The 25,813-nt window shown below is 45.5% G+C and overlaps 1 protein-coding gene across 1 annotated transcript; it reads right to left on the bottom strand.

Annotated features, from left to right (window-relative positions):
* Nucleotides 1-19,142: 19,142 nt before the first annotated feature.
* Cd24 (CD24 molecule) lies at nucleotides 19,143-24,579 on the bottom strand. Its single transcript, XM_021174905.2, has 2 exons — nucleotides 24,403-24,579; nucleotides 19,143-20,800 (listed from the first exon to the last, which is right to left on the bottom strand). Exons 1-2 carry the CDS (start codon nucleotides 24,469-24,471, stop codon nucleotides 20,639-20,641), a joined length of 231 nt encoding a protein of 76 aa, XP_021030564.1. The 5' UTR covers nucleotides 24,472-24,579; the 3' UTR covers nucleotides 19,143-20,638.
* Nucleotides 24,580-25,813: the final 1,234 nt, after the last annotated feature.

The following is a 25,813-nucleotide window of genomic DNA, read 5'->3' as shown; positions in this document are numbered from 1 at the left end:
AATAGGAACTGTTGCCTAAATGAAATTCCATTTTTTCTTTTTCTTTTTATTTGCTCATTTATTTTCTGAGACAAGGACTTATTCTATAGTGTAGGCTGTCCTGAAACAAGTTATGTAGACCAGGCTGGCCTCAGCTCCTGGCAGTTCTCTTGTCTTGGCCTTTCCTGTGCTGGGATTAAAGCGTGAGCCCAGAGCTTGGCCCAGAACATGACGGACACAGAAGGAAAGCCACACTGGACCTAACAATACCGGGCTATCTGAAAGCAGGAAACCGCTTCCCTTCTTGTCTGTTTAAATATGTACCTGGGGTTTACAAACACAAACGCACCATTGTGAAATGGCCTAGGGAACTCGTTGGCTTTGACAAAGGTTCCCATTTACAGCCAGACTTGCTGAGGTTGTTCAAACATATCACCTAGAGAACAGAGAGATTCTTAGCAATGAACACACTTAGGCCTGCCTGCTTTCTGGCCACGTGTGCTTCTGTCCCAATACAGAACCGTTCTTAGAGTCTTTGTGCCATCTGTTTCAGGGTTTGTTTAGACTAAGTGTAATGATTTCATGCCAAAAGTGCATGAAAGTGATGTTTTACTCTGACATTCAGTGACAGAATTCTTGAAAAAATTAAAAGAGCAGGAAACATTCATGTTTGTAATGATCTTTTGCTTTCAAATGCTACACAAATGTATCAGTCATATATATATATATATATGAATACACACACACACACACACACACTCACTCCTTGCAGATGGCTTTGTATTACTCCGGTCCAAGCTCGATCATGGATGCAGAAATGAAGGAACATACTCAGCCTAATAAATGCCATCCTTGCTCAGAAACCCCCAGAAACCCAACAGCCATCTGGAAGCTCAGGGAAGGCAGAGCCAATAAATCAGTTGACTACAGCGGCCGCTCCTTCCCAGCAGGTAGAGCCACAAAGGAGAGCGCTCCCATGATCCAGCAACCGCTTGTCTAAGTAGAAACTGGAAAATACAGGCACAGCGAGCTGAGCTAGGAGCATCGTGGTAACGGGACTGGGGGAGGGGCTGGGGGGAAGTCTTTCAGCAAGAGATGAGACCACAAACTAGAGTGTAATTAGAGAGGAGAATTCTCAGAGCAGATAAACACTAATGGCATAGATCACAGGCTCTCTGACAGCTGCTTCTAGGAGCACAGAGGAGAGTGAAACCAGAGAAGCCTGTGGATGTTTCTAGAAACGCACTCATCTGCAGCAAATGCTTCAAAGTGCTAATCTTCATATTTATTCAGAGTATGAAGACCCAGGACATTCTAGTAGCTATTACACTTTCCTCTCAAAAAACAAACAAACAAACAAACAAACCAACCATCATCTTGGAGTTTCATTTTTGCTTTTCCTGGTCGTTCCTCTCTACTGGAAACAATAAATCTTATTCTAAAATCCCCTTAGCCCTCCAAGTAGAGCTCACATCTTTAAATCACAGACCTTGAGAGAGAAAGGCAGGACAGCCACATGCTCAAGACTAGCTATCTTACAGCTACATGAGGGACTCCAGATTAGCCTGAGCTACAGGAGAGAGAGAGAGAGAAGGAAGAAAGGAAGGAAGGAGGAAGGAAGGAAGGAAGGAAGGAAGGAGGAAGGAAGGAAGGAGGAAGGAAGGAAGGAAGGAAGGAAGGAAGGAAGGAAGGAAGGAAGGAAGGAAGGAAGGAAGGAAGGAAAAGTAATCAAATGACAATTATAAATACCATATTAAAAAATAAATAAGTAAAAATCCCTCTGTGTGATGCTGAGGTGCACACTGTAATCCCAGCTTGCAAAGGCTAAGACAGACACATTATGATTTCTGCCTGGGTTTCAAAGCAAGACCCTGGCTTGCTGCTGTTGTTTTTGTTTAAATCCCTCAATGCAAACTCAGATACCTAAGGATTCAACTTAAGTTCCTAGGCAATTACTCTCGATAACTTGAAGTTTTTGTTTATTTCATTGTTTTTTAAGAAGTTGTTTTAAGAGTCATGGTATGGAGCTGGAGAGATGACTAGGTGGTTAAGAGCACAGGCTGCTCTTTCAGAGGACCCAGGTTCAATTCCCAGCACCCACATGAGAGCTCACAACTGTCTGTGACACCTCTTTCAAGGAATCCAACACTCATACAGACACACATGTGCAGGCAAAACAGTAATGTACATTTAATTAATTAATTAAGAGAAGTCCTGGTATAAACTTATGCTATAATCACTTTGAAAAGATTTTTTAGATAATAAATTGAATTTACATAAAAGCTGATTTTTTTCTTAAGTTAAACTCAAATTCCATGACAAATTAGAAACGTAGCTTCTCAGGTCTAGAGTCAGAGTTAGTGCATCTTAGATGGATCTGCTAACATAGACTATGGTTTGTGTATATATATATCAAGGACACCTTGGCTAGAGTTCATTTTAGTCCATAACACTCCCAGACTAAGCTGGGCAAGAACCATCTCTTGCTACATTAGGCCCCAGGGATACTGAGGCTCACTGGGAACCCTTTGCCAAAAGGGACCACTGCAGATATCCCCGAGATAAGAAATAAGCTATGACACTGTGTCATGATCTACTAGGATGCTCTACCTCTTTGGATTTAACTCTGATTTTCAAGATGAGCTAAACACACAGCCCCTGTAACAGGCCTAAAATGGATAGCATGCCAAAGCTTTCACTGAAGATTGGAAGGAAAGAATCACTTGAAAAATGTTGGCAGGCTGAAAGCCGCAAAAGAGGAAGGGGAGGCCTGGGTCTCGAGCCAGGGTAAGGCTGAAATCCAGTGAAAGCCAAATTGTGGAAGCAGGGTCTCCCACAGGCAGCTGAGCACACAGACAGCCATGGTTCATTTGAAGCCCAGATGGGGGAAAGATTTGTATTCCAACCCTCTTCCTGAACCCCTCCTATCTTTTGCCAGTTTGTCCCTTGAACTGACCAAGGCAGTCGCTAGAAGTCAGGAATGTCTGGGAGAGGCAGTCAGCAAGGCAGGGCATGGAACAGGGTAGAGGAAAGTGGAGAATGGTTCTTGTGTGCCAAGCAGCAAATGAAAACATCTTCCCTGAGAAAACAGGATGTTACCCAAATGCCAATAGCATCATTTCATTGCCAAAATGTACGAGTGGCAGAGAAGATATCTGAAGATGGAATATCCCAAAACTTCACGTCTGTGTTTTGTAAGTGTTAATTGATGTCAATACAGAACAGTTCATCTTATCCAGTTATGAAAAAAATTTGACATAACCTTAGTTCTAACAGCGTGCTGCAAGTGAAACCAGTCAACGTTGGGCATTCCATTGGTCGTGTGCCCTTTTAGATTGGGAATGATTGGTAATACCTGCATTACAAAGTTTCTAAGTTAAAACTATGTCATATGAGGCAAATAGGAATTGGTATGAGCTTTCTTGTGTATGCACAGGTGTAGTGAGGATTCTGAAATTTTGCCTTCTTTTAAAAACACAGAAATATTATAAGAATATGTTTTCCTTTTAATCCAGGTGTGGGGACATGGGGCTGCTTCACAGAAGATGGCTATGATTTGCCTCGTGCTCAAGCAGAGACATGGTTTTTCCAGTTGAGGTTAGTTTCTGTGATTATGTGGTGTTTGGAATTCTGGGAACTTTTCAGAGGGTACATAAATGCTGGATTCCCCAGCTGGCTGGGTGGATTGTTGGTTGGTTGTTGATGGTCAAAGTTTAAGTAGTCATGTGCAAAGAAGAAACAACCAGAAGAAAAAATTAGATATCCTGACAACGCAGACCAAACTTGCCCCCAAGAACCTTTATGCCCCTAATCAGACAGAAATAGTCTATTGATAACGTCACCCCCTTTCCAGCCCCTGACTTTATTTGGAGATCTCTCTCCTTTCCTCTCTATTCTTTGTTCTCTCCTATCTAGCATTGGGGGATTGAGAAGGTGGGAAATGGTAAAGGGTGGAAGAAGAACCCACAAATTGGCAAAAGACAGCTACATGTAGGTAGACTCGAGTACCACACACACACACACACACACACACACACACACACACACGTGTGCGCACATCACCCCCACTTGTCTACCTCTCCTAAAGGCTGCCACTGCATCCAGATGCCTAGTCTCCACACTCTTGCAGCTGCTACTTCTTGTTCCCTGTCACTGATGGCTCAGCTCCCTGTTGGTGTTCATCTCCCATGCCTTTACTGAACCATGCCCATACCTTGAACATAGACTTTTCATTAAACTTGCCCTCAAATTACCCAATGAAACATTCCCTCTGCTTCTTCTCAGGCCTCTACTTCATCCATGGCAGCTTATCTGGTTCTTTGCAACAGGCCCTTGCCAAACTCCACACCCTCCCCCACACTTGTTCCCAGCTCTGCAGACTTCTGTCAGCTCTCCAGATTAGACTCAAACACCAACCAGCATACAGGTGGGGGATTCATACTGGAAATAGTATGAAGATGTCGGTGACATGTTGTAAGTCAAATCCTGGGAAAGCAGGTGCTGAGACAGGGGCACCACTGGAATGTCCTGCCAGCAACACCCTACAGGGTAGGAGGAAGGCGGATGGAGGGAGACATGGGAGTTGAAACTGGGATCCCTGTAGTGACTGCAGAAGGAGGCTAGCCTCCACCTAAACCAGCCCTGGAAATAATGTGCCCTAGGATAAGACATAAGCTCAAATGAGACAGCTTTCTTTCACAAAGGCATTCCTGGGAAGAATTTTAGTTGTGAGCTGTTAGCAATGAAGACCCCTGGATCAGGAAAAATGAATCCTTGGATCCTGAAAGGAGGATCTTAGGGAATACTACAACAACCACCAAAAATTTCTCACCTAAGAATTTATTGAAATGGAGTTGGGGGCCTCTTTCAATGTTAAAATGCTTGCTTAGCATGTGAAAGGTTTTGAGTTTGACCCCCAGCCCTGGGGATATAGTGTGTGTGTGTGTGTGTGTATAAATATATATGTTACATTTAATATATATTACATATACATGTTATGTGTGTATATACAATGTAATACATACTACAAATATAAGCGAAAGGTAGGTACAAAGATGTTTGTTAAAAGCTATTTATAATTGGAAGAACAATAAGCACAATCTAAAATTCTAATAAAGTCATAGGAAACTGATTAGGAAGTGTAGTGGATCTGAAGATCATAATATCATGTAGTTGCTAAAAGAGTAAACAACAAAAATAGAGACCTCACTGTTAGAGAACTTGGCAATGTGAAGCCCTTCATTCAATCCCTAGTACAACAAAAATATCATAAATAAATGAACTAAAGAAATGGTTTATAATGAACATATTATTAAATGAAAAGCAGAATACAAAAATGCCTTGCTGAAACATGTCTTCATGTACAAAGATGTGTAAACGCATAGAGGAAAAGAGCAGAGCACCCAGGTAGGAACTAGTCACTGCCGGGTGGTAGGACTACATATGACTTCTAGTTTCTTCTTTGTAGGCTTTTCTTTTTTACTATATTAGCAATGAACATACCTTGAATACATAACCAGAAGGAAACAGTAAGTTGGGTGTTTAAAGAGACATTGTGACTGAGACTGCACAAAACAACGTCCAGCTCATTTGCCCTGGATGTTTTTGTTTAATTAAAATTAAAATTAAAACCCAGAAAGGAAATACATCATCCCTCACTTTGATGCTACCAGGCAGTCTGCTCAGTTCTTTCCTTCGTCATCTTCCCCGGCTCCTTCCCATGCCCTTGACTGGAAGCCTTTCTGTTCTGCTTAAAATTCAAAGACCTCTGTAGCCTACACCTCCCCTTCTGTGTCATGCTGAAGATCTGAAATGTTTCTGAGGCAAGGCTCAGCCCAGCCCGTACATATTTCATTTGCACACTTACGGTTTGAGCAGGTTCTTTGTTAACGTATTCCATTTGCACACTTACGGTATGAGCAGGTTCTTTGTTACTATGTCACCTTTACCCTCGGCCCAAGGGTCAAAGCATCTCTACGTTTCCTTAACAACAAATGCTAGCACTAGCTACCATGATCCCCTCAGAAAGAACCCAAACACTCATGCATGCTATTACACTGTGGTGGCCAAGAGGATTGCGTCCCATGGCCCGAAGTCACTGAACAATATCCCCAGGCAATCTACATGACAGCTTGTGGCTCAGGTTTCTTCACCTGCACTGGCAGTGTAGCCCAATGAGTTCTGCATTTGCATAGCTAACCCACTCCAGAAACACCCATGGATGAAGCTCGGTGAAATGAGTTCCCTTGGCTGGAATGTTTAGCAAGGCTCTAAGTCTAAGCCTCAGCAGCAAAATCAGGTGACTATAATAAGATAAAGTGGAGAGAGATCATGATAGCAATGGCAGGGGCCACATAGGAATGTACTAAGTGAAACCCTGTGACACGTGTTGGCATTTCTGTGACACGTGTTGGTATTTCTGTTCTGACTTCTCGGAATCACACCCAGTACACCAATGCTAGACACATGCTCTACCACTGAGCCATGGCTCCAACCGTATAAAAGCCCTTGGGTAGGGACAGACGTGGGGTTGCTCACTAATAGTTTCTACCCAATCCTGATCAGAAAGCTTATTATTAACTTTTTTCATGTTCTGTTTATTGTATGTCTCTGCCTGTGAATATTTAGGGGTTTTAGGTCCCATAAATATGCAAGCAGAAAGTTGTGTGTTTGATTGGCAGCACTATTTTAGCCTCAGATAAAAATATTTCTGTTAGAAGCTAGAGAAATGGCTCCTGCAGAGGACCCAGGTTCTATTCCCAGCACCCACGAGGTGGCTCACAACCGCCTACAATACAGTTTCAGAGCATCTGACATTCACTCCTGGCCTCCGTGAGCTCATGCCAGCAAGCAGTGCACATACATACACTCAGACACACGTATTTGCACATAAAATAAAGTAAATAATTTTTAAAATTATTATGTTGGGCATAGTAGTTCACACCTTTAATCCCAGCACTCAGTAGACAGAGGCAAGCAGATCTTTATGAGTTTGTGGCTAACTTGGTTTACATAATGAATTCCTGGTCAGTCAGGGCCACATAGTGAGTCCCTGACTCAAATAACAAACGAACAAACAAATGAATGTGAAATTATAAATACTTATTTCTTTTTTTTTTTAAAGGAAGCAGTCCTAATTTATTTTTTTTTTAAGATTTATTTATTTATTATATGTAAGTACACTGTAGCTGTCTTCAGACACTCCAGAAGAGGGCGCCAGATCTCATTGCGGATGGTTGTGAGCCACCATGTGGTTGCTGGGATTTGAACTCTGGACCTTCGGAAGAGCAGTCGGGTGCTCTTACCCACTGAGCCATCTCACCAGCCCCCAATACTTATTTCTTGTTCACTTGTCTTGATGAAAATGATAAGAAATGAATGAAGGAAACCTCGTGGGGTGTGTGTGTGTGTGTGTGTGTGTGTGTGTAGCAGGGGCTGTATCGACATTGACACCGACCATACATTATTTGGAAACCCTTTCTCTAGAGCCCAAGTAAGGACCACACACCTCAGCACTTCTGCCTGAATCACTGTTTAAATGCACACAGGGCCAAGTGTGATGTTGCACAAAATAAACCCAGCACTGGAGTCTGGGTAGGACAGTCAGGAGTGCAAGGTCATTTCCAGCTACATATTAAGTTTGGGGTGACCTTTCATTACCTGAGACTCTGTCTCTAACAAGGGACTAGAGATATCGCAATAATGTGATTGCAATGAAAACATAAGGACCTTCAGTGGCAATGGTGGTGGTGGTGGTGGTGGTGGTGGCAATAGTGATGATGTGCTGCTGCTGCTGTGTGTGAGTGTGTGTGTGTCTGTGTGTGTGTCTGTGTGTGTGTCTGTGTCTGTGTGTGGTTGGTATTCAAGGAGGACAAAAGAGGGTGTTGGATCTCGTAAAACTAGAGTTACCCAATGCATGTGAGCCACATGTGGGTGCTGGGAATGAAATCTGGGTCTTCTGGAAGAAGAGTATGGAGGTTTGAATAGATTTGGCCCCCACAGACTCATGTGTTTAAACGTTTAGCCCATGGGGAGTGGCACTATTAGGAAGTGTGGCCTTGTTAGAGGAAGTGCGTCACTGTGGGGGTGGACTCTGAAGTCTCCTCCCATGCTCAGGCTCTGCCTAGTGTGGATGAGACATTCCTCCTGACATTCCTACCTGTGGAAGACAGTCCCCTTCTGCTGCCTGTGGATCAAGACGGAAAACTCTCAGCTCCTCCTCCACTCTACTTCCCATCATGATGTTGATAAACTGAACCCCTGAACCTGTAAGCCAGCCCCAATTAAAATGTTGTCCTTTGTAAGAGTTGCCTTGGTCATGGTGTCTCTTCATAGCAATGGAAACCCTAAGACAAATAGCCAGCACTCTTGCCCACTGAGCCCAAAATCTGACCTCATGTGACATGTGACAGTCAAAACACAGGAAGACTGAAAATACATCATTCCAGGTGTGATGGCACTTGTCTATAATCCCAGCACTCAGAAGATGGATGCAAAATGGTCAAGCATTCAAGGCCACTCTTGGCTACACAGCAATTCTGAAGCTTATGCTGCCTGAGATCCTGTTGCAGTAAGTTAATCACACACACACACACAGAGTTAGCTTCAGTCTGTGTTTGAAAAATATATATGAAAATAATTTCCTGTTTAGAGGTTGGCATGATCACCAAAATATACAACCATGTGTATTCAGATACTCCAAAATATAAAATACAACCCCTAAGGTTTTCAGATAAGGGATACACAACCTGTAGTAAGTAGATACAAACCCTAATACATACTGATAAGCACAGCAGCAATTGTAAGACCATACAGGGAACTCTTGTTTCCTGGTTGCATTTGCACCCGTGTCTCAACAAGTGTTGAGACACTAGCTGTCTTTCATAAGCTCCATGAAACAATTTAAAATCGTTTTACTGTGTTTAATTAGAAAGTCAATTATGTTGATTCATCAGAAGAAATCTTCCCCAAGTCCTCGCTAAGTACAGGAGGGTATAAAACACCAAGTCACTGACTAAAGATGATGGTGTCTCTAGAAATAACTAAAGTGAACTTGTCTTCGTTTTTGTGGGCTCAGCTTAGAAGCTCGATGCCCAAGTGTCTGTGAGTTGGAGAGCAAGTTTACGTAAGCTTGCAGAAAGGAAAGCCCATTCTCAATCGTGGAATTGTCTAAGTGGAATGGAATCCTCTTGTATTTATAAACTAGAAAGTACCTGGTCGAGTGAAATCCCTCAGAAGCTCAGAGATGCTTCCAATAGCCTTGCGACAGGTTGATGGATGCAGAGTGGAATCAGGATCTTCTGGAAAGGGTGTCTCCAGCGTTGGACAGGGGTGATTCATGCAAAATCCATACAGCCATTCAAACAAAACCTGCTGTGGTAGGACCACACTTCCTGTTCAGAGGTACCATCCAGCTAAAGAATGTCCTTGATTATTTATTCACCAATTCAAGTGAGCACAACCCTCCGTGGATCTCCATCCCTTCGGGGAAGACATTCCTGCACACAGAGCAGAGCCACAGCACTGGGACGCCCCTTTGGGTAGGAACCAAACAACGGGCTGGGAGAAAGTGGCCACCTCACTTACCTCTATTCACGCCCCTGGTGAAAAGGTATTTGCTGAGCACCAAGATTTGGCCCAGCCCGCAATTGAAACGATGGCAGCATTGCTCGTACCCACGCCCAGCGTTTAGTGTCTCAAATTTGCTGTGCTTTAGAATCATCTGCTTAGCTCCTCAAACCTCGGGAGGACTGGGCTCCACCCAGACCTGTTTATCAGAGTCTCCTGGGCAGGGAGAAGTAGGAGTATTTTCTCAAGTTTCCCAAGTGGCCCTGCTGTGTGCTGTCATTGAACCCCACTGTTAGAGCAAAGGAAGTTTCTTCTCTAATGCAAAGAGGTCCTGAGAGACCAGTCATTTAGAAATAGCCCCAACTTCTCTTCAGACCTAATAGGCTAGCAGAGGGCTGTCCTTCCTCTTCCCAGCTACCCTGGTAATAGAGTATGAAAGTAATCTATTTCACTTACCATCCATTGCTTACCTACCTTCTGCCATAGCCCAAGAAATGAGGAAGACAGATTCTTTCAGGGAACAGCAATGTTGACAGAAAAGTCATAACGAATTTTTCTGCCCTAACAAGAAATAGTCCTGCCAGTGTGCCCATTCATTGCAATGGGCCAGATTTCGTACTGAGGCTTTGTGTGTTAACTTGTTTGAGTCTGTACCCACCCCATGAGATAGGTCACATTACCATCAAGCCCATCTGACATGCAAGACTCCGGGATAACAGAAACGTTGGGCCCTTTGGCTAAGATCTTTTAGCATTTGGTAGCAGGCAACAAGCTGAAAGCCAACAGAAGAAGCCTGGATCGACCACCCTCACCTTGGCTACATTGGATGGATGCATTGAAGTATCATGAAGCCACAGCCAGGGGTAGTGTCTAATGCCTGAGTTCAAGGCCAACATGGACTGAATACTGTGTTCCAGGACAGCCTTGGGACAGTGAGAACTTGTCTCAACAACAACAAAGAATGTGATCTGAGCTGAGGAGTGGGGTGGACCTGACAGTAAAGTGCTTGCCTTATAGGTGGAAGGACCTGAATTTGATCATCACAATCTACATTTAAAATGTTTTTAATTAAAAAAAAAAAAACAACCCTGATGGTGGTTGGTACTATTTCTAAATGGCTGGTCTCTCAGGGACTCTTCCTTTGATTTAGAGAAGACCTCCCTCTATCTCTAGCAGTGGTGGTACATAATCCATCACGCTTGCAATCCACATGCTGGGAAAGTGGACATAGGTGACTCTCTGGGGAGCAATGGTCAGCTCAGATCAACCCACTCGGCAAGCTCCAGGTACATAGTGCCTAAGGTTGTATCGTGACCTCCACGAGCATACACACACTTCTCGTGTGCACTTGCACACGGAGATACACTTGCATGCATGCACACACACACACACACACACCACCACCACCACCACCACCACACCACACCACACCACACCAGAGATAAAAGAAAATGAAAGAGTCACACAGATACGAAAAAGAAGGTATTTAAAGGATGGTAAGCAGTCTGATGTAGCTGAAGATGGGACTGAAACTTGGGACTAGGGTCAGATTGGAAAGGGCCTTAAGCACTGGAAGTGGGGGTTCCTGTTTTTAGCTCTTGTAGGCAAACGGCAGCCATGGTATTAAACTAAGGAGCAATACTTCGGGGGAAGGGACAAGGACAGCTAGGAGAGAGATGAGGAGGACACACGGTTCCCAAAGGTCACAACAGCTAGTGGTGGCAGGGACGAACAGATTGAGAATAACGCCTAGATGCCTCTCACTTAAATGACAGGTTTTTCAGTTCTAGAAGGTTGAGCCCCGGGAGAAAGGCATCTCTGGTGTGTGAGCAGTGACTTGGGTGCGGTGGCCTGACTGGAAGAGCCGATGTCTGTGGAGAGGAAGTGCACACATTCTGCAAGCGTGCCTCTCACCACACTTCCTTGCTGCCAGTTGCCAAGAGGCGGGACGGCTAAAGTGCCTCAGACCCTTCGCTCTCGGAGACAGTGCCTTTCCCGCCAGAAATCATAAACATGGAAACTTCCTACAGTTGCTCAGATGTAAACTGACTTTAGAACTGAGTTTTAATCTGAAGGGTAATCAAGAAGCAAGCACCCCAAGATGATGACTTTTGACCGTCATACCAAAATTAGAAAAGAAATTCTTTATACTGGATAACCGACTCAACCCTAAATGAGGTCTATGAAAAGGGAAAAATAAAAAATACGCACATTTGTCAGCTGCCCGCATGGTGTAAGTTCTGTTGAAGGACAGTGGTGATCCTGGGTGTGGTTCGGGATGTGTTTAGTTCTAACCACGCCCTTTACATCTTTACTTCGTGACACCCCGTCAACCACTTCTTGCCTCTATTGTCTGCCTTTGTGTGCCATGCAAATTTTGGTGACGAAACACTCATTCATTGCTCATTCATTACTCAACTTCTCAACTTAGCCATAAGTTACATGACCAGAATGTAAGTGTGAATACATAAACTGTAGCCATGAAATGAAGAAAGGGATCTTTTCTGGTAACTAGGAGAGCCCAGAGTAATTTAAAACAGCTTTCAAAAAACAGTTCTTCAGCTGGGCGTAGTGGTGCACACCTTTAATCCCAGCACTCGGGAGGCAGAGGCAGGTAGATTTCTGAGTTGGAGGCCAGCCTGCTCTACAGAGTGAGTTCCAGGACAGCCAGGGCTACACAGAGAAACCCTGTCTCAAAAAACAAAACAAAACAAAACAAAACAAAACAAAACAAAACAAAAACAAAAAAAAACAGTTCTTCATGAAACTACCAATCACTGTCTTTTTTGTTTTGTTTTTGTTTTGTTTTTTTGTTTTCAAGACAGGGTTTCTCTGTATAGCCCTACTGTCCTGGAACTCAGGCTGGCCTCCATCATTGCAGGGCAGAAAAAGACATTTCATCCCGTGGAACTAGAACTACAAGTGATTATGAACTGGGAGTGCTGGGAATCGAACTCAAGTCCTCTGAAGGAGCAGCTACAGCTCTTAGCTGCTGAGTGGTCTCTTAGTCCCTGATGTTTCCCCTTCTTAAATCTTTCTCTCACTTAGGATGTAGCTCAGAAGTACCATGTTTACTGTCATCCACAAGGCCCTGGGTTTGATTCCTAGCACTACAAAACAAGTATACTAAAATGAAGATACACTTCCAATTTTGGTTCCTCTTTAATAAGCATTTTTGGTCAAACTTGCTATGATGGGGCTGGAGAGATGGCTCATTGGTTAAGAGAGTTGACTGCACTTCCGAAGGTCCTGAGTTCAAATCCCAGCAACCACATGGTGGCTCACAACCATCTGTAATGAGATCGGATGCCCTCTTCTGGTGTGTCTGAAAGCAGCTACAGTGTACTTACATATCAATCAATCAATCAATCTAAAAAAATAAAAAAATCTTGCTATGATGGTCAGAGCTCAGGTTTCAAAGCAAAGCCCTTCTGTCTTCACAGATAAAGACTTTTGTGGTCTTAGGAATTTCTCCAAGGAACCGTTCCAATCCCAGCTATACCTTCAGCCTCTTTTGCACTTTTGATTTTGAGGCAGAGTCCCACTTAAATTGTCCATGCTAGCTTTGAACTCACTCTGTGTACAGACAGGCCTTGAACTCTCCAGCCTCCTGCCTCAACTGCCAAGTAGCTAGGATGACTGGCTTGGTATCATTCTCTGTGGGTGCCTGCCTGTCAGCCTGCCTCTGACCCTGTCCCTGTCCCTGTCCCTGACCTTCTCCTTCTCCCCCTCCTACTGCCCCTCCCCCTCTTTATTCCTCTTCCTCCCCCTCCCCCTCTGACTTTCTTTTAGAAGCAGCTGTTGATTTGGTACTGTGCCTTAGTAGAGACTGTCCTCTTAACCAAGGGTCACCATGCACACTGAGCCGAGTGCCAGGTCATTTATTCAAAATATCTGTCAAAATGAACATAATGATCTCATCCCTTTTCTACCTGACACTCGGACATGGCACTTTGTGTCACAGCGTTCCACCCCTGCCCCCAGAACTCCCCTTTTCTTCTCATAAAGCAAAATGCACTTAGTCCTTCTCTAACAATCCCTATAGTCTTTGCGGTCACCACTGCTATTGCAACTTCTCTTCTGGGAACCTCTAGAAAAGTCAAAAAACAGGGCACATACTCACAATATACAATGGGGGGGGGCAGTTAACTATTTCCATTCCAAAGACAGAGGGAACATAGCAAAGGTCGTCCAGACAAACAAAACCTAAACCATCAGAGAAAGCATTAAATCCTGTGACTCCACACCCAGCATGGGGGGAGGGGTCTCACTCACGATAGAATCATCTCAGTATCAGGTTTCAGTGACCTAGCTGCTGTGCTCATACAAGCCCACCAGCCTACCCAACCAAGCCGCATCCTGGGGTCTCCATTGCGATGTAAGATTCTCCTTCACAGCTTCACACAATGACCACTCAAGGCCTCCTACTAGGAAATCTGACTCCGCCACACATTGCTTTCTGAAACCTTAGTGCAAGCTTCCACTGCTCCTGCATCTCTTGTGCCTGCGGAAGCCCCACTGCCAAGTTCTGCTGCCAGCTTGAGATGTAGCATTGAGCAGAGCCTAGGAGCAGAGCCACGGTGACATCCATGTGCTGACCCCAGGGAAGCAGTTTTCCGGGTGGTTATTTTGAGCTGGGAACCCTTGGTCTGCATTCTTAATTCAGTCTCTCTCCTTTCGGGTGAATTAGCATTTTTATAAGTTGCAGCCTTCAGTGAGTGGACTCTTGCCCCAGTGCAAGGTAACAGGTTTCTTTTTCATACTGCTAATCTCTTTAACAATTACAGCTGCCTGCAGCCTTGCCTTGTCTACAACCTCCAACAGCTTTCTTGGCCAAAGAGCCCATTTTCATATCTCCCTGCCCCACTTGCTTCCCTTTCTCGCCTCATAAGAAGAGTAAACAGAAACAGGTAGACAGACTGACTTCTATGCTGTCTTGAGATCCTGCACTAAGCAAATTACCTTTCAGTTCCACCTTTCTTGTGGTCCCAGAACCCAGGCAGAACGTGGGCAGGTTCTTTGTGAGACCCACAACTTTGTGTTCCTCTCTAAAACCTCATGGGCTGAGACTGTCGAGGTGTTCTTTAGCATCCTGCCTTTCCAAACTGTCCCCAGAACTGTCTGGGTAAGCTAGGACTTTTCTAGTTCAAAACTCTTCCATATTCTGCAAAGCAGCTCTGAAGACCTAGGAACCACATGGTCAGGTTTATTGCAACAACAGCTCTATTCTCGGTATCAGCTTCCTGTATCCGTTATTTTATTTATGTGCTGTAGTTATTAATACCTAACAAAAAAAAACAACTTAAGGGAGGGTACGTTCAGCCTCCCAGTTAAAGAGCACAGTTCATCCATCATGGCTGGGGAGAGTTGTCATGCGGACCGTGGGGCAGCTGTATGCTGCGTGCCCACCGTGAGGAAGCAGGGAAGGATGAGTGTAGGAGCTCGGCCAGCTTTCTCTCTGTATGCAGTCCAAGACCCAGTCCTATGGGGCAGTGTTACCCTCATTCAAAGCAGGTCTTCCCTTCATTAAACCTTTCTAGACATGTTGTTCTTTTTTTTTTTTTTTTTTTTTTTTAAATAGCCCTGGCTGTCCTGGAACTCACTTTGTAGACCAGGCTGCCCTCGAACTCAGAAATCCGCCTGCCTCTGCCTCCCCAGTGCTGGGATTCAAGGTATGCGCCACCACGCTGGGCTTCTAGACATGTTCTCATTGGCACACCTAGAAGATTGTTTCCATAATGATTTTAAACCTAGTGCAGTTGACAGTGGAAGATTCGCCAGCATAGTCGTCTAACCCTCTGGGCAATGAAGTTAGCTTTGGACTGGAGGAGCATCCACTGTGTCGTGGTACACAAAAGGCCCTGGAGGTACAAATAACTCAATGAAGAAAGAGCTGAGACACCTCCGTGGCCCCTCTGCTGACTGTTTCACCTTCTTCTTCACAGCCTCATGATCAGCTGACCAAGAAAGAGAAGACTTGGATCTGCCTCTACACAACATGCTAGCACCACACAAACACAGACAGAGACAGCTTTCTAAATATCTGTAAGACATTGGTGGTCATTGGTGAATCAAAATGTTCCCTGTGGGCAGAATTACAGGCAAAGAACCTACTGTTTCTATTCTTTTTTGGAAAGAGTAATGACCAGAGATATCCATCTATACTGGCTCATGGGCTGTGGCCAAGTATTTGACTAGATAGACTTTGAGGATACATGAGTTGAAAAAATGGTATGCAAAAAGTTCTAGGAAAGACATAGATGTGAAGAATGTGATGTTTTTGTTCCATGTAAAGGTTCACCTAAAGGTACCCTCGGAAGGATTTAAATGACCAAGAAAGCAGACGACCCACTTTGTAAAGCCCAAACAGATTCTTAGACTATCCATCCCTAGCACTGACTGATGAGTTTATAACCAAGATAGCCAAAGGATCAGGAGTTCAGAACCATGGTCCTGGATGCCACCCTGGCCAGAGCCATTATCCAGTGCTCATTCTGCTGCAGCAAAGGCCAACCCTCGCAGTCACCATTCCGCAGGCTGGCCCACCCATCACCCATCGCAGTCACCATTCCACAGGCTGGCCCACCCATCACTGAGGGAAGGGTACTTATGTTGAGTCTCTTCCATCACAGGAGGGGTGGCTGCATTTGGTTCTTACTTGGATACGTAGATGTATACTGGATACGGATTTGCTCTTTCTGCATTTGCTCTTTCTCTCTGACCAGACTCTCACCCATCCTTGGTCCTCTCTTGTGGTAGTCCACACTGTATTCCTTTTCACCTAGGAGTTCACTTTGCAGCCACTGATGTGTGACAGTGGGCTCATGGTCAAGAATTAGCTGAAATGGTCAGATTCCCTATTATCCTGAAGCAGCTGGCCTAACAGAAGAAAAACATCCTTTGAAAAAGTATTGTCATGCCAACTAGAGGTAACACCTTTCAGGGGCTGTCTTCCTGGGAGCTATGCATGCGCTAGATATGGTGCCATTTCTCCAATGGTCTCATGGACCCAGAATCAACGGTGGAAATGAAATTGGCACCACTATTACTCCTAGAGATCCACTAGCAAAAATGTTACTTCCTGTCTAAGATCCATGCCCTGCTCATCTACAAGTCTTGATTCCAACCAGGCTAGGGCCTAGCTCAGTGATCCAGCATGGTCCTGTGGGGCTTCGGTTCCAGCCCCAACAATGCAAGTAACAATAAAAAGGAAAACGAGGAAGAGGAAGCTACCATCAGGAGACACAGCCAGGATCCCATGGAATGAGAAGTTGAGACAGCTTCCAGTCACTTAAGGACTCAAACTTCTGCATCAAAATATGAACAAAGGGCTTGTTCTAGTCAACAACGATCCTGGTTACCAAGGAGAAATTAGGTTGCTACTATACAAGGGAAGTCAAGGCAAAATAGGCTTGAAAAACACACCTCTAAACTAATCATAGTTGTCACACATCTTAATCCTACAGCCTGGGAGGCTGAGGCAGGAAAAGGCCAGAGGCCCTAAATTCCAGACTTGCCTAGGAAGTGAAACATTGTTTCAGGAAATGGAAGGGAGGGCTGGAGAGATGGCTCAGAGGTTAAGAGCACTAACTGCTCTTCTAGAGGTCCTGAGTTCAATTCCCAGCAACCACACAGTGGCTCACAACCATCTGTAATGGGTTCTGATGCCCTCTTCTGGTGTGTCTGAAGATAGCCACAGTGTACTCATATACATAAAATAAATAAATCTTTAAGAGAGAGAGAGAGAAAGACAGGAAGGAAGAAAGAAAATGGAAGGGAGAAAAGAAAGAGGGGGAGAAGGGGGGAGGGAAAGGGAGATGAGGGGAGGGGCAGTGAAGGAAGATCTTAGGGATTCTCTTGCTACTACCATGCCCTGTGATTAACGTCCAGAGACAGCTATAACAAACTTCAAATGAAAGCTTGGGTCACTCTGCCAAGTCTAAGATCCACAACTAGATGAAGTGCTTATGGACAGAAAGGAAGTCTGGGTTGTTGAGGAAGAAGAAAGCTGGAAATACTAGCAGCAGCCATGTGGCCTGTAGATTACATTCTCCCATCGTATCTACAACTGACAAGATTTAGTAATGATTTTCAGTAATATCCAACATAAATCACAGGATACTAAGAGTGAGCACAAGCCAGGCACGGTGACACACATCTGTAACTCTAGCTCTCAGGAAACAGAGGCAGATGTCCATGAGTTCAAGGCTAGCCCAGGCTACATAGTATGCCTAAATCACATAGCAAAACCCTGTTTCAAAACAAAACAAAAACAAAACAAACAAACAAACAAACAAAAACAAAGAAAAGCTGGGTGTAATGACACAAGCCCAGGGCTCAGAAAACTGAGGCAAGATCACCCTAAGTTTGAGACCAGCCTAGGCTACATACAGAATGAGACAGTTTCCAAAACAAAAAACAAACAGACACTTAAACCAAAGTAGGATGGGAATGAACAACACTGGCACTTCTGGGAAGTGTTTCTGTTTGTGTGCAAGACACTTCTAGAGAGAGGCAAAGCATGCTTCAGTGATCTGAGACAATGAACTGTGGTGACCAGTTTACATGTCAGTAAGTAGAGTTACCCCAGCACCAACCTAGGATACTTCATATGGCTGCAGAGTGGGGTGCAGTGGGGAGGGCAATCTGTAGACATCATTGAAGAAGGCTCTAGATCATCTAAGTCTTAAAGGGCAGACCTGAGGTTTCTTATGGAACTCCACCTAAGGACAGCAGTTTCCAGCCTGCCCTTTCTGGTGGTCCCTGAATCACAGTAAAGATGTTAGGAATCCAGGAATGTGTTTGATATATGGAAAAAGCAGGAGAGAGCCAATTTAGAAAACCAAAGTGAGTTGTAGACCTCTGGGCAGGTAAGAGAAAGTAGAAATGACTTAGAAGCTGTTCATTCCACGAGAATTTCCGCTCATGTTCTTCCACCAACACCTGTCCTTCAGGCATTGGGTCTAAGGTTCAAGGCCATTGTGGGTTCTCAATCTGTGGTCCCAGAGCCCTGCCCTGCTGGTGTTGTCCTAAGAGCCCTGCCTGGCAAACCAGACACCTCTCATCTCAAAGACTCTCTCCCCAGCCAACTTCATCAGTCATGGGTACCTTGGCACACAGCTGGCTCTCAGTTGCTGAGCAAGTAGGTGTGCAACCTTAAAAGCTTAAAGATGTCAACTAGAGGCAGGCGTGGAGGCACACACCTTTATTCCCAGCACTTGGGGGGAAAAAAAGCAGCTTTGGGAGGAAACCAAACCTGCTGCTAGCTGGCCTTTCAAAAATAAACAGCATGTAATATTCTAGTTAGTAGAACAAGATATATCCCTTAACAACAACCATGATCACCCATAACTACTGCTCAAGAAACACTTTAAATTCAACAGACTGGGGGCTGGAGAGAGAGCTCCGTGGTTAAGAGCACTGGCTACCCTTCTAGAGGTCCTGAGTTCAATTCCCAGCAACCACACAGTGGCTCACAACCATCTGTAATGGGATCTGATGCCCTCTTCTGGTGCGTCTGAAAACAACTTCGATATACTCACATACATAAAATAAATAAGTCTTTTTAAAAAGTAAATAAATTCCACAGACTGCTCTCTCAGCCATTTCTTTCTTTTATTTACAGTTTGTGTTCAATGCAAATCAATTCCATAACATGAGAAGTTACTATGAATCAAAGCATAAATACACAAACACAATTTACAATCAAATAGATGTACAGCATTCAGGTGTGAGGCAAGGGGAGTGTTCATTCACACACACAGTAGCTTCGGGTCTGTGAGCTCTCCTTCTTCCCAGGAAGGTTTCTAAAGATGGAGAAAATGACTCTGGTTATCAAGACTACTGTACGGGTAAGCATCAGTGTGTGACCATGCGAACAAAAGATTGTTTTCAGGAAATGTCTAGGTTTTAGAAGGTATGTGTATATAAAGGAAATTGGAAAAACTTAAGGTAGAACCAAGCCCCCTTTCAGGCACAGGACCAATAACTATCTAAAAATATGAATGGATAACCAAAGTATTCCAAACGTGGCTATTCTGATCCATTGTTTGTTTTTCCTCTTAAAAAAAAAAAAAGTATGTACAGAAATTGTATAAAAGACTTTGTGAATTCAATGAGAGTTAGCTTCCAGTCTTCACATCCCAAATGCTGGGTTTACAGTTTTGGCTCCTTTACATATTTGCCTGTAGAATTAAGACTCATAATTTTTGCCTTGCTAACAGAACACACTTTAAGTTATGAAAAGCCCTCAACATACATCAAAGTAAAAGGCAGCATTTTGAAACTAGCCAAGGCCAACATGATTCTGCTCTCTGGAACCAGTGCACTCTAGTGAATTTGGTACTTGTGGTGAGTGAGAAACGACAATGGGAAATGTCTACTGTTTGACTTTTGAAATCAGATTTATTCAGAGGTGGCTGGATTTGGGGATGGGTTCCAATCCACTATTGCCTGGCACATGTTAATTACTAATAAAGGTCAAATACAATGTCAGACATAAAGCCACAGGAGGAGGGTGTAAAATGTTCAATTCCAAAGAGAACAGTCATAGTTCAACAACATGGAACTTTACCTAGAGCTTAGCGTATTAGTAGTAACGAAACAACACATTGGGAATTTAAAGCAACGCCTGGTAGTTCCTTCCAACATATACATAAAGAGCATCAGAGAAGCTTTTGAATATCACCTATCTGCGCTATGGCCTTATCGGTCAGATGAATCAATGACAAAATGGGTCTCCATTCCGCACCCCATCCTTATCTCTACATCAAACCTATGCCCAATTTCAAGTGAGAGTTTTAAGTGTCCACATTTCCTAAGCCACATTCAAGGAAATCACATCAATTCTGGATGCTGTCTTCATCTTGGGACGTAAAACTCCAGCAGGTTCAATACTGGCATCTCTCTTCTCTCAAACCCTTCACGCGTCCTTTAATCCTGTCGAATTTCGAATTCTCAGTGTTTTCTGTTGAGGTATGGTAACAGCCAATTCGAGGTGGACCTGTTTCTTCCTGATCACATTGGACTTGTGGTTGCCATTTGGGGTGGGTGTAGAAGATGGGGAAGTAGAGACGTTTCCTGGCCTGAGTCTCTAACAGTAGAGATGTAGAAGAGAGAGAGAGAGAGCCAGGAGACCAGCTGTGGACTGCAGGGAGCTGCCACCCCCTCTGGTGGTAGCGTTACTTGGATTTGGGGAAGCAGAAATATTCTGGTTACCGGAAAATGGTGCAACAGATGTTTGGTTGCAGTAAATCTAAAATAAATAAGGAAAAAGAAATCACAGATAAATTTCAGAACCATCCACAGCTATCTCCATTTGCACTCTGTAATTAACACTCAAGCAGATAATTGTCTCTGTAGCTGCAGGTGGAAGCCAAACACAGGGTCTTAGGGACACTAAGTATTCACACTCCACCACTGAATTACACTCTCCAGTCCCTGATCCACCCTAAGACTGCTTTTTCCCACATTGTTCTCTTAGCCGCATTTCAAATTCTGAATTCTTCGAGAAGCTAGAGAAAGTACCCAAGGAGCTAAAGGGATCTGCAACCCTATTGTTGGAACAACATGATGTACTAACCAGAACCCCGGAGCTCTTGTCTCTAGCTGCATATGTATCGAAAGATGGCCTAGTCGGCCATCAATGGAAAGAGAGGCCCATTGGACTTGCAAACTTTATATGCCCCAATATAGGGGAATGCCAGGGCCAAAAGAATGGGAATGGGTGGGTAGGGAAGTGGGGGGCGCTATGGGGGACTTTTGGGATAGCATTGGAAATGTAATTGAGGAAAATATGTAATAAAAATATTAAAAATTTTAAAAAAAAATCTGAATTCTTGAAATCATTCTTGCTTGAAATCTCACCAAAATGATTCTCTTTAGGTTTAAAACCACCGCCACGTATACCTAAAGAATGCAAATAGTAACAACAAAAGTTCTTAAAGCCCAATGTGGTGATTCACCATCTCAGCACTTGGAAAGCAGAGGCAAAGAGTCAGGAGTTCGAGACCAGCCTTGGCTACATGAGACCGTCTGTCTCAAAAACAGAGTTCTCCAGACTATATAACTGCCAAGAGCATAAATGTGTCTAGTTCTGCCCAGTGTGATAAAGTATCTGGTTAACCCGGTTTCAGATACTATATGGATTGGCTAACACTGCAGGCTAGGTTTCCTATTTCCCTACACAAGGGGATATTTTAAAGTTGCTTAAAATTTTTGAAACTGTAATTGAGCCAGGTCAGTGGTTCTGATCTGTAACCCTAGCACCAGAGAATGAAACCTGAGAGATCTAGGCCTTAAGGCCAGCCTGGGTTTTATGCCTAGACTCTGTCTCAAGAAAATAAAACCTGGGCTGGAGAGATGGCTCAGAGGTTAAGAGCATTGGCTGCTCTTCCAGAGGTTCTGAGTTCAAATCCCAGAAACCATATGGTGGCTTACAATCATCTATTATGAGATTTGATTCCGAGAGAGAGAGAGAGAGAGAGAGAGAGAGAGAGAGAGAGAAGAAAATTGGGGTGTGGCCAAGAATTGTGGCATACACCTTTAATCTTGGCACTCAGGAGGAAGCAGAGGCAGGCAGGTCTCTCTAAATTCTAGTCAACAACAACAACAACAAAAAAAAAAACCCAGCCCAGTCAGCAGTTCATAGTGGGGCTTATCTCAAAACCAATCAAAATGGGGAGGCCGTGTCTGCCATATACTTGTGTGGTGACTGAGATCTAAGAGTTTGCTGGGTCACACAGCCCGGCCTGGTGTGCTGGGTCTCTGGCTTCACACAGCCTGCTTTAAGGAAATATCTTAACATTTAAAACTGAAAAGCACATTGGGTAGCCTATCTGCTCATTTGAAACCTTGAAATTATAACCCTTCCCAAAACCTGAAAAAAAAATTGTCTCAAATTGAAAACTGGGAGCTGGCCACCCTAGGGATGTCGGCTCAGGGGCCAGGCTTCACTGCCAGCACCAGAGGTTAGCAACAACCGTGATTAATTTAATCTGTATTTCAAATAAATATCGGAGAGTCCTTGCTTTTCGGCAGAAGAATTTCAGTTAAAACATCCTCCCTTCACATAAGGCAGGGTTTGGAGTTAAATTTCACCAGCTCATTGCCTGGTGACTGACTAGACGCTGTGACCGAAACCAAGGCTTTCCCTGTGTCCCAGCAACCCAGTGGCACATTCACCGCTGCCGTGAAATGCACAGTCCGGCGAGGCACGTGATACTCTCCTTTGTCATGGAACAAAGGCTGATCCGAGTTTTTAGCCCTCACTGAAAGGAGGGTTTGCCAGGGCTTGCTAGAGCTTCCGATTACAAGCAAGAGAGTGGGTGACGTGGCACCCAGTAAAGAATCTCGCCACTCGTACTGTACTTTCGGCGGCCCTTTGATAAGCCCTCCCACATCAGCACCTTTTGTTCTACAGGTGTAAGGTCATTAACCAAATATTGACTAAAGAAATGTGCAAATTGTGTCCAAAGTAGACTAGCCACACCTGATCCAGTCAATTATACTTACTGGGTGCCTACTGTGTGTAAGAGAGCTTGTCCTATCGGGTCGGGAAGTGGCTGGCATTCACACAAAAAGGAAAACATTAATATGTTAAGTTGTTTAAAACAGGGAGCCTGTCTTAGGGGTACCGGAAAGTAACCGCTCTTCACTTATACAAAGAGCTTTTAGTACAGCAGGTGACAAAAAAAAAAAAACTAAATAATAATGATGATGATGATGAAAAAGGAGCCCAATGTTCAGTCTGAGTCTAGAGGTCCTCTCTAACACCATCAACAAAATTTTACGTTAATTATTAAATTGGCATTAAACAGTTTTTCTCCACCAAGCTCCCTTGATTTGTTTAACCAACACCTCCCTCTCAACATTTCTAAGGGGGGGGCGCCCTGGGGAGAAGGGAATCTGAGTGAGACCAATCAGTTTCACGATGCCGAGCCCCTCCTAGATGGGGGATCGGGTGAACTGAGAAAAGGCCCCGGGGCACAGTCAACCCACAGCGAGAAGACAATGGGGTATAGTTACCCTGCCTGAGATGGGGAAGACGAAGCGCGCCTCAAGCTCTTGGGCTGCTCTCCCAGGTGAGCCCGGACCCTGGATCTCTAGGGACCAAAAATCCGGCGCTCCCAACTTTTCAGGGGCAAAAAGCCCTAGGGACATCCCTAAGCGAACCAACCGCTGTGAAAAGCTACAGTCGGCTTCTCTGAGTCCCGTCCCAGTCTCTCAGGCTCAGCTCCAGGTCTCATTCTGGGCGCGGCGCCTTCACTCTAACGCAGCTAGAGCAGCGCCACCCATGGCGTTGGGGGGCAAGATCTGTACCCGGGACAAATCTAAGAGAGGAAGCGTCTGTGGGCTAGGACAAAGCCTGACGGAGAATCGGGACACTACAGTCCTGCCCTCCGTCTCTATAATGCCCGTGGGTTCTAGGTTGGGATGGGGCTCCTAAGGTGGCCAGGGAAGGAGGTGTGGGGTCGCACCGCGGGAGTTTGTGCAGTCGGGAGGTCCCTAGCTAAGCTTCAAGACCGGTGGGAGATAGAACCATAACCAGGGCTTCCTGGGTGATCTCCAAACCAGTTTGGACGGTGGAGGATGGGCGTGTGCCACGCTCCCCAGAAGGGGACCGTTCCCTCTCTTTGTGTGGTTCGCAGGGAGCGCGAAGACCTTCCGTGAGAAGGGAGGGGGCGCTCTCTCGAGGGAATCCACACCACGAGTTCCCCAAGTCAGTTACACAAAATTCTCCCCCTACCCCAGTGCCTGGCCGGAGGTAAAGACTTTACCCCTCCTACGCGCGCGCGAACACACACACACAAGCCCCCAGGACGCGTCTCCAGTGCCCTATCGAGAACAGGGTCTCACCTGCGTGGGTAGGAGCAGTGCCAGAAGCAGCAACCCCAGCCCTAGCCTGGCCACCATCGCTCTGCCCATGTCCGCTCCGTCGGCGCGCGGCGCGACTCTCTGGATGTTCGGTGCGTGGAGATCTGCTAGGCTTGCGCGGGCGCAGGCAAGGTGGGGAGCGCGGCCGGCCGGCGGGACCTTATATACCAGGACAGCCACAATAGCCGTGACGTGCGGCGCCCGCCCACCCGTGCTCTCCTCCTCCCCCGCCGCCTCCCCGCCCCCCACCCCCACCCTCCTGTGCGGCTCTCGCGGCCCCTCCCCCGCCGCCTGCACCGGCCCCGGGTGACTTGGGATGTCCCGGGGCGGCCAGCGCGGCAGGTGGGCGGGCGCCCCGGGCTCTGGCACAGCTAGGGTTTCCCGGGGCAGGCTGCGTGCACAGGCGCAAGCGACTCCCACACGGGACCCGGGGCGAGCACACGAACCACACACGCCGCCCGGCCCAAGTTTCCTTTGTTTCCCCGGCCCTGCCATCTTACCCCCCAACACGAAAAGTCGAAGCCGCGGGCGCCGCGCAGACTGCGCGGAGCTCAGGGCTGGGTTTTGTCAAGTGCCCGCTGCAAGGGGGAACTGGACAGGCTTGGCAGGTCCCTGGGCCGTGGTGCGCGGGGTTGGCGAGGAGGAGACCGGGCGTCGCCACGCACTGTCCCTTGGCGGCTGCAAGGCAGGGATCGCCAGGATCCCGGGCCCCAGCCGTGAGTATGCTCGGCTGGGCGGCCGCCCCTGGCTGCTTGCTTTGTGTTTTGAGTTCCTCTAGTATTGCATCAAGCAGCGCGCACCCGGCCATACCCCAGAGCATCCAACCGGACCTAGGCATCAGCCAGCTGCGCTCGGCCACGGGGCGGGACATTGCGAGGGACTGGGTTTCGGTCCCAGTATTCTCCACGTTTCTGGGGACGCGCTTGTTCTGACTCTGTGACACAGTACTTGCTCAGCGTTCGAACGCCTTCTTATTCAAGCCATTTCCCCCCATAGCTGCCTTTAAGTAATTTGACAAACCGATTCAGAAAGAAAGATTAGTCATCCGTCTGTACATTTTAGTGGAATCTTTCTTTCGACCTTCTTTTGTGAAAACTTCAAAGCAAACTTTAAAACAATTTAGTGGTAGAATATTTTTTAATTTTTAATCACAGGGTTTAGGACCTTCCTATTTAAAGTTTAGCCCACGTGTTTTACAGACCTTAAAGCAAAACAAAGCAAACGTAGCAACGGTGGAATTTTGTTTAAATTTCAATTTTTGCAGAACAGCCTCGTAAAAACAAAGTTTTATGGCAGCAAGCTGACAATGGACTCCACAGTCGTTGGTTTGTGGCTGCTTTCGCCTGAGCCTTACCGGGTCAGCCACAGCCGCTCAGTAACTTTCCACGTGTGA

Source organism: Mus caroli, unplaced genomic scaffold (genome assembly GCF_978045245.1).
Source record: "Mus caroli unplaced genomic scaffold, Mus_caroli_1 scaffold_9, whole genome shotgun sequence".
Classification (NCBI taxonomy): Eukaryota; Metazoa; Chordata; class Mammalia; order Rodentia; family Muridae; genus Mus; species Mus caroli.
Note: the sequence above shows the minus strand (reverse complement) of the source record. Positions and strands in the feature narration are given on the sequence as shown.

Coding starts and splice junctions, on each gene's coding strand:
- Cd24 (XM_021174905.2), bottom strand. CDS start 24,471: ATGGGCAGAGCGATGGTGGCCAGGCTAGGGCTGGGGTTGCTGCTTCTG. Junction 20,801..24,402: donor CACTGCTCCTACCCACGCAG/GTGAGACCCTGT, acceptor TATTTATTTTAG/ATTTACTGCAACCAAACATC.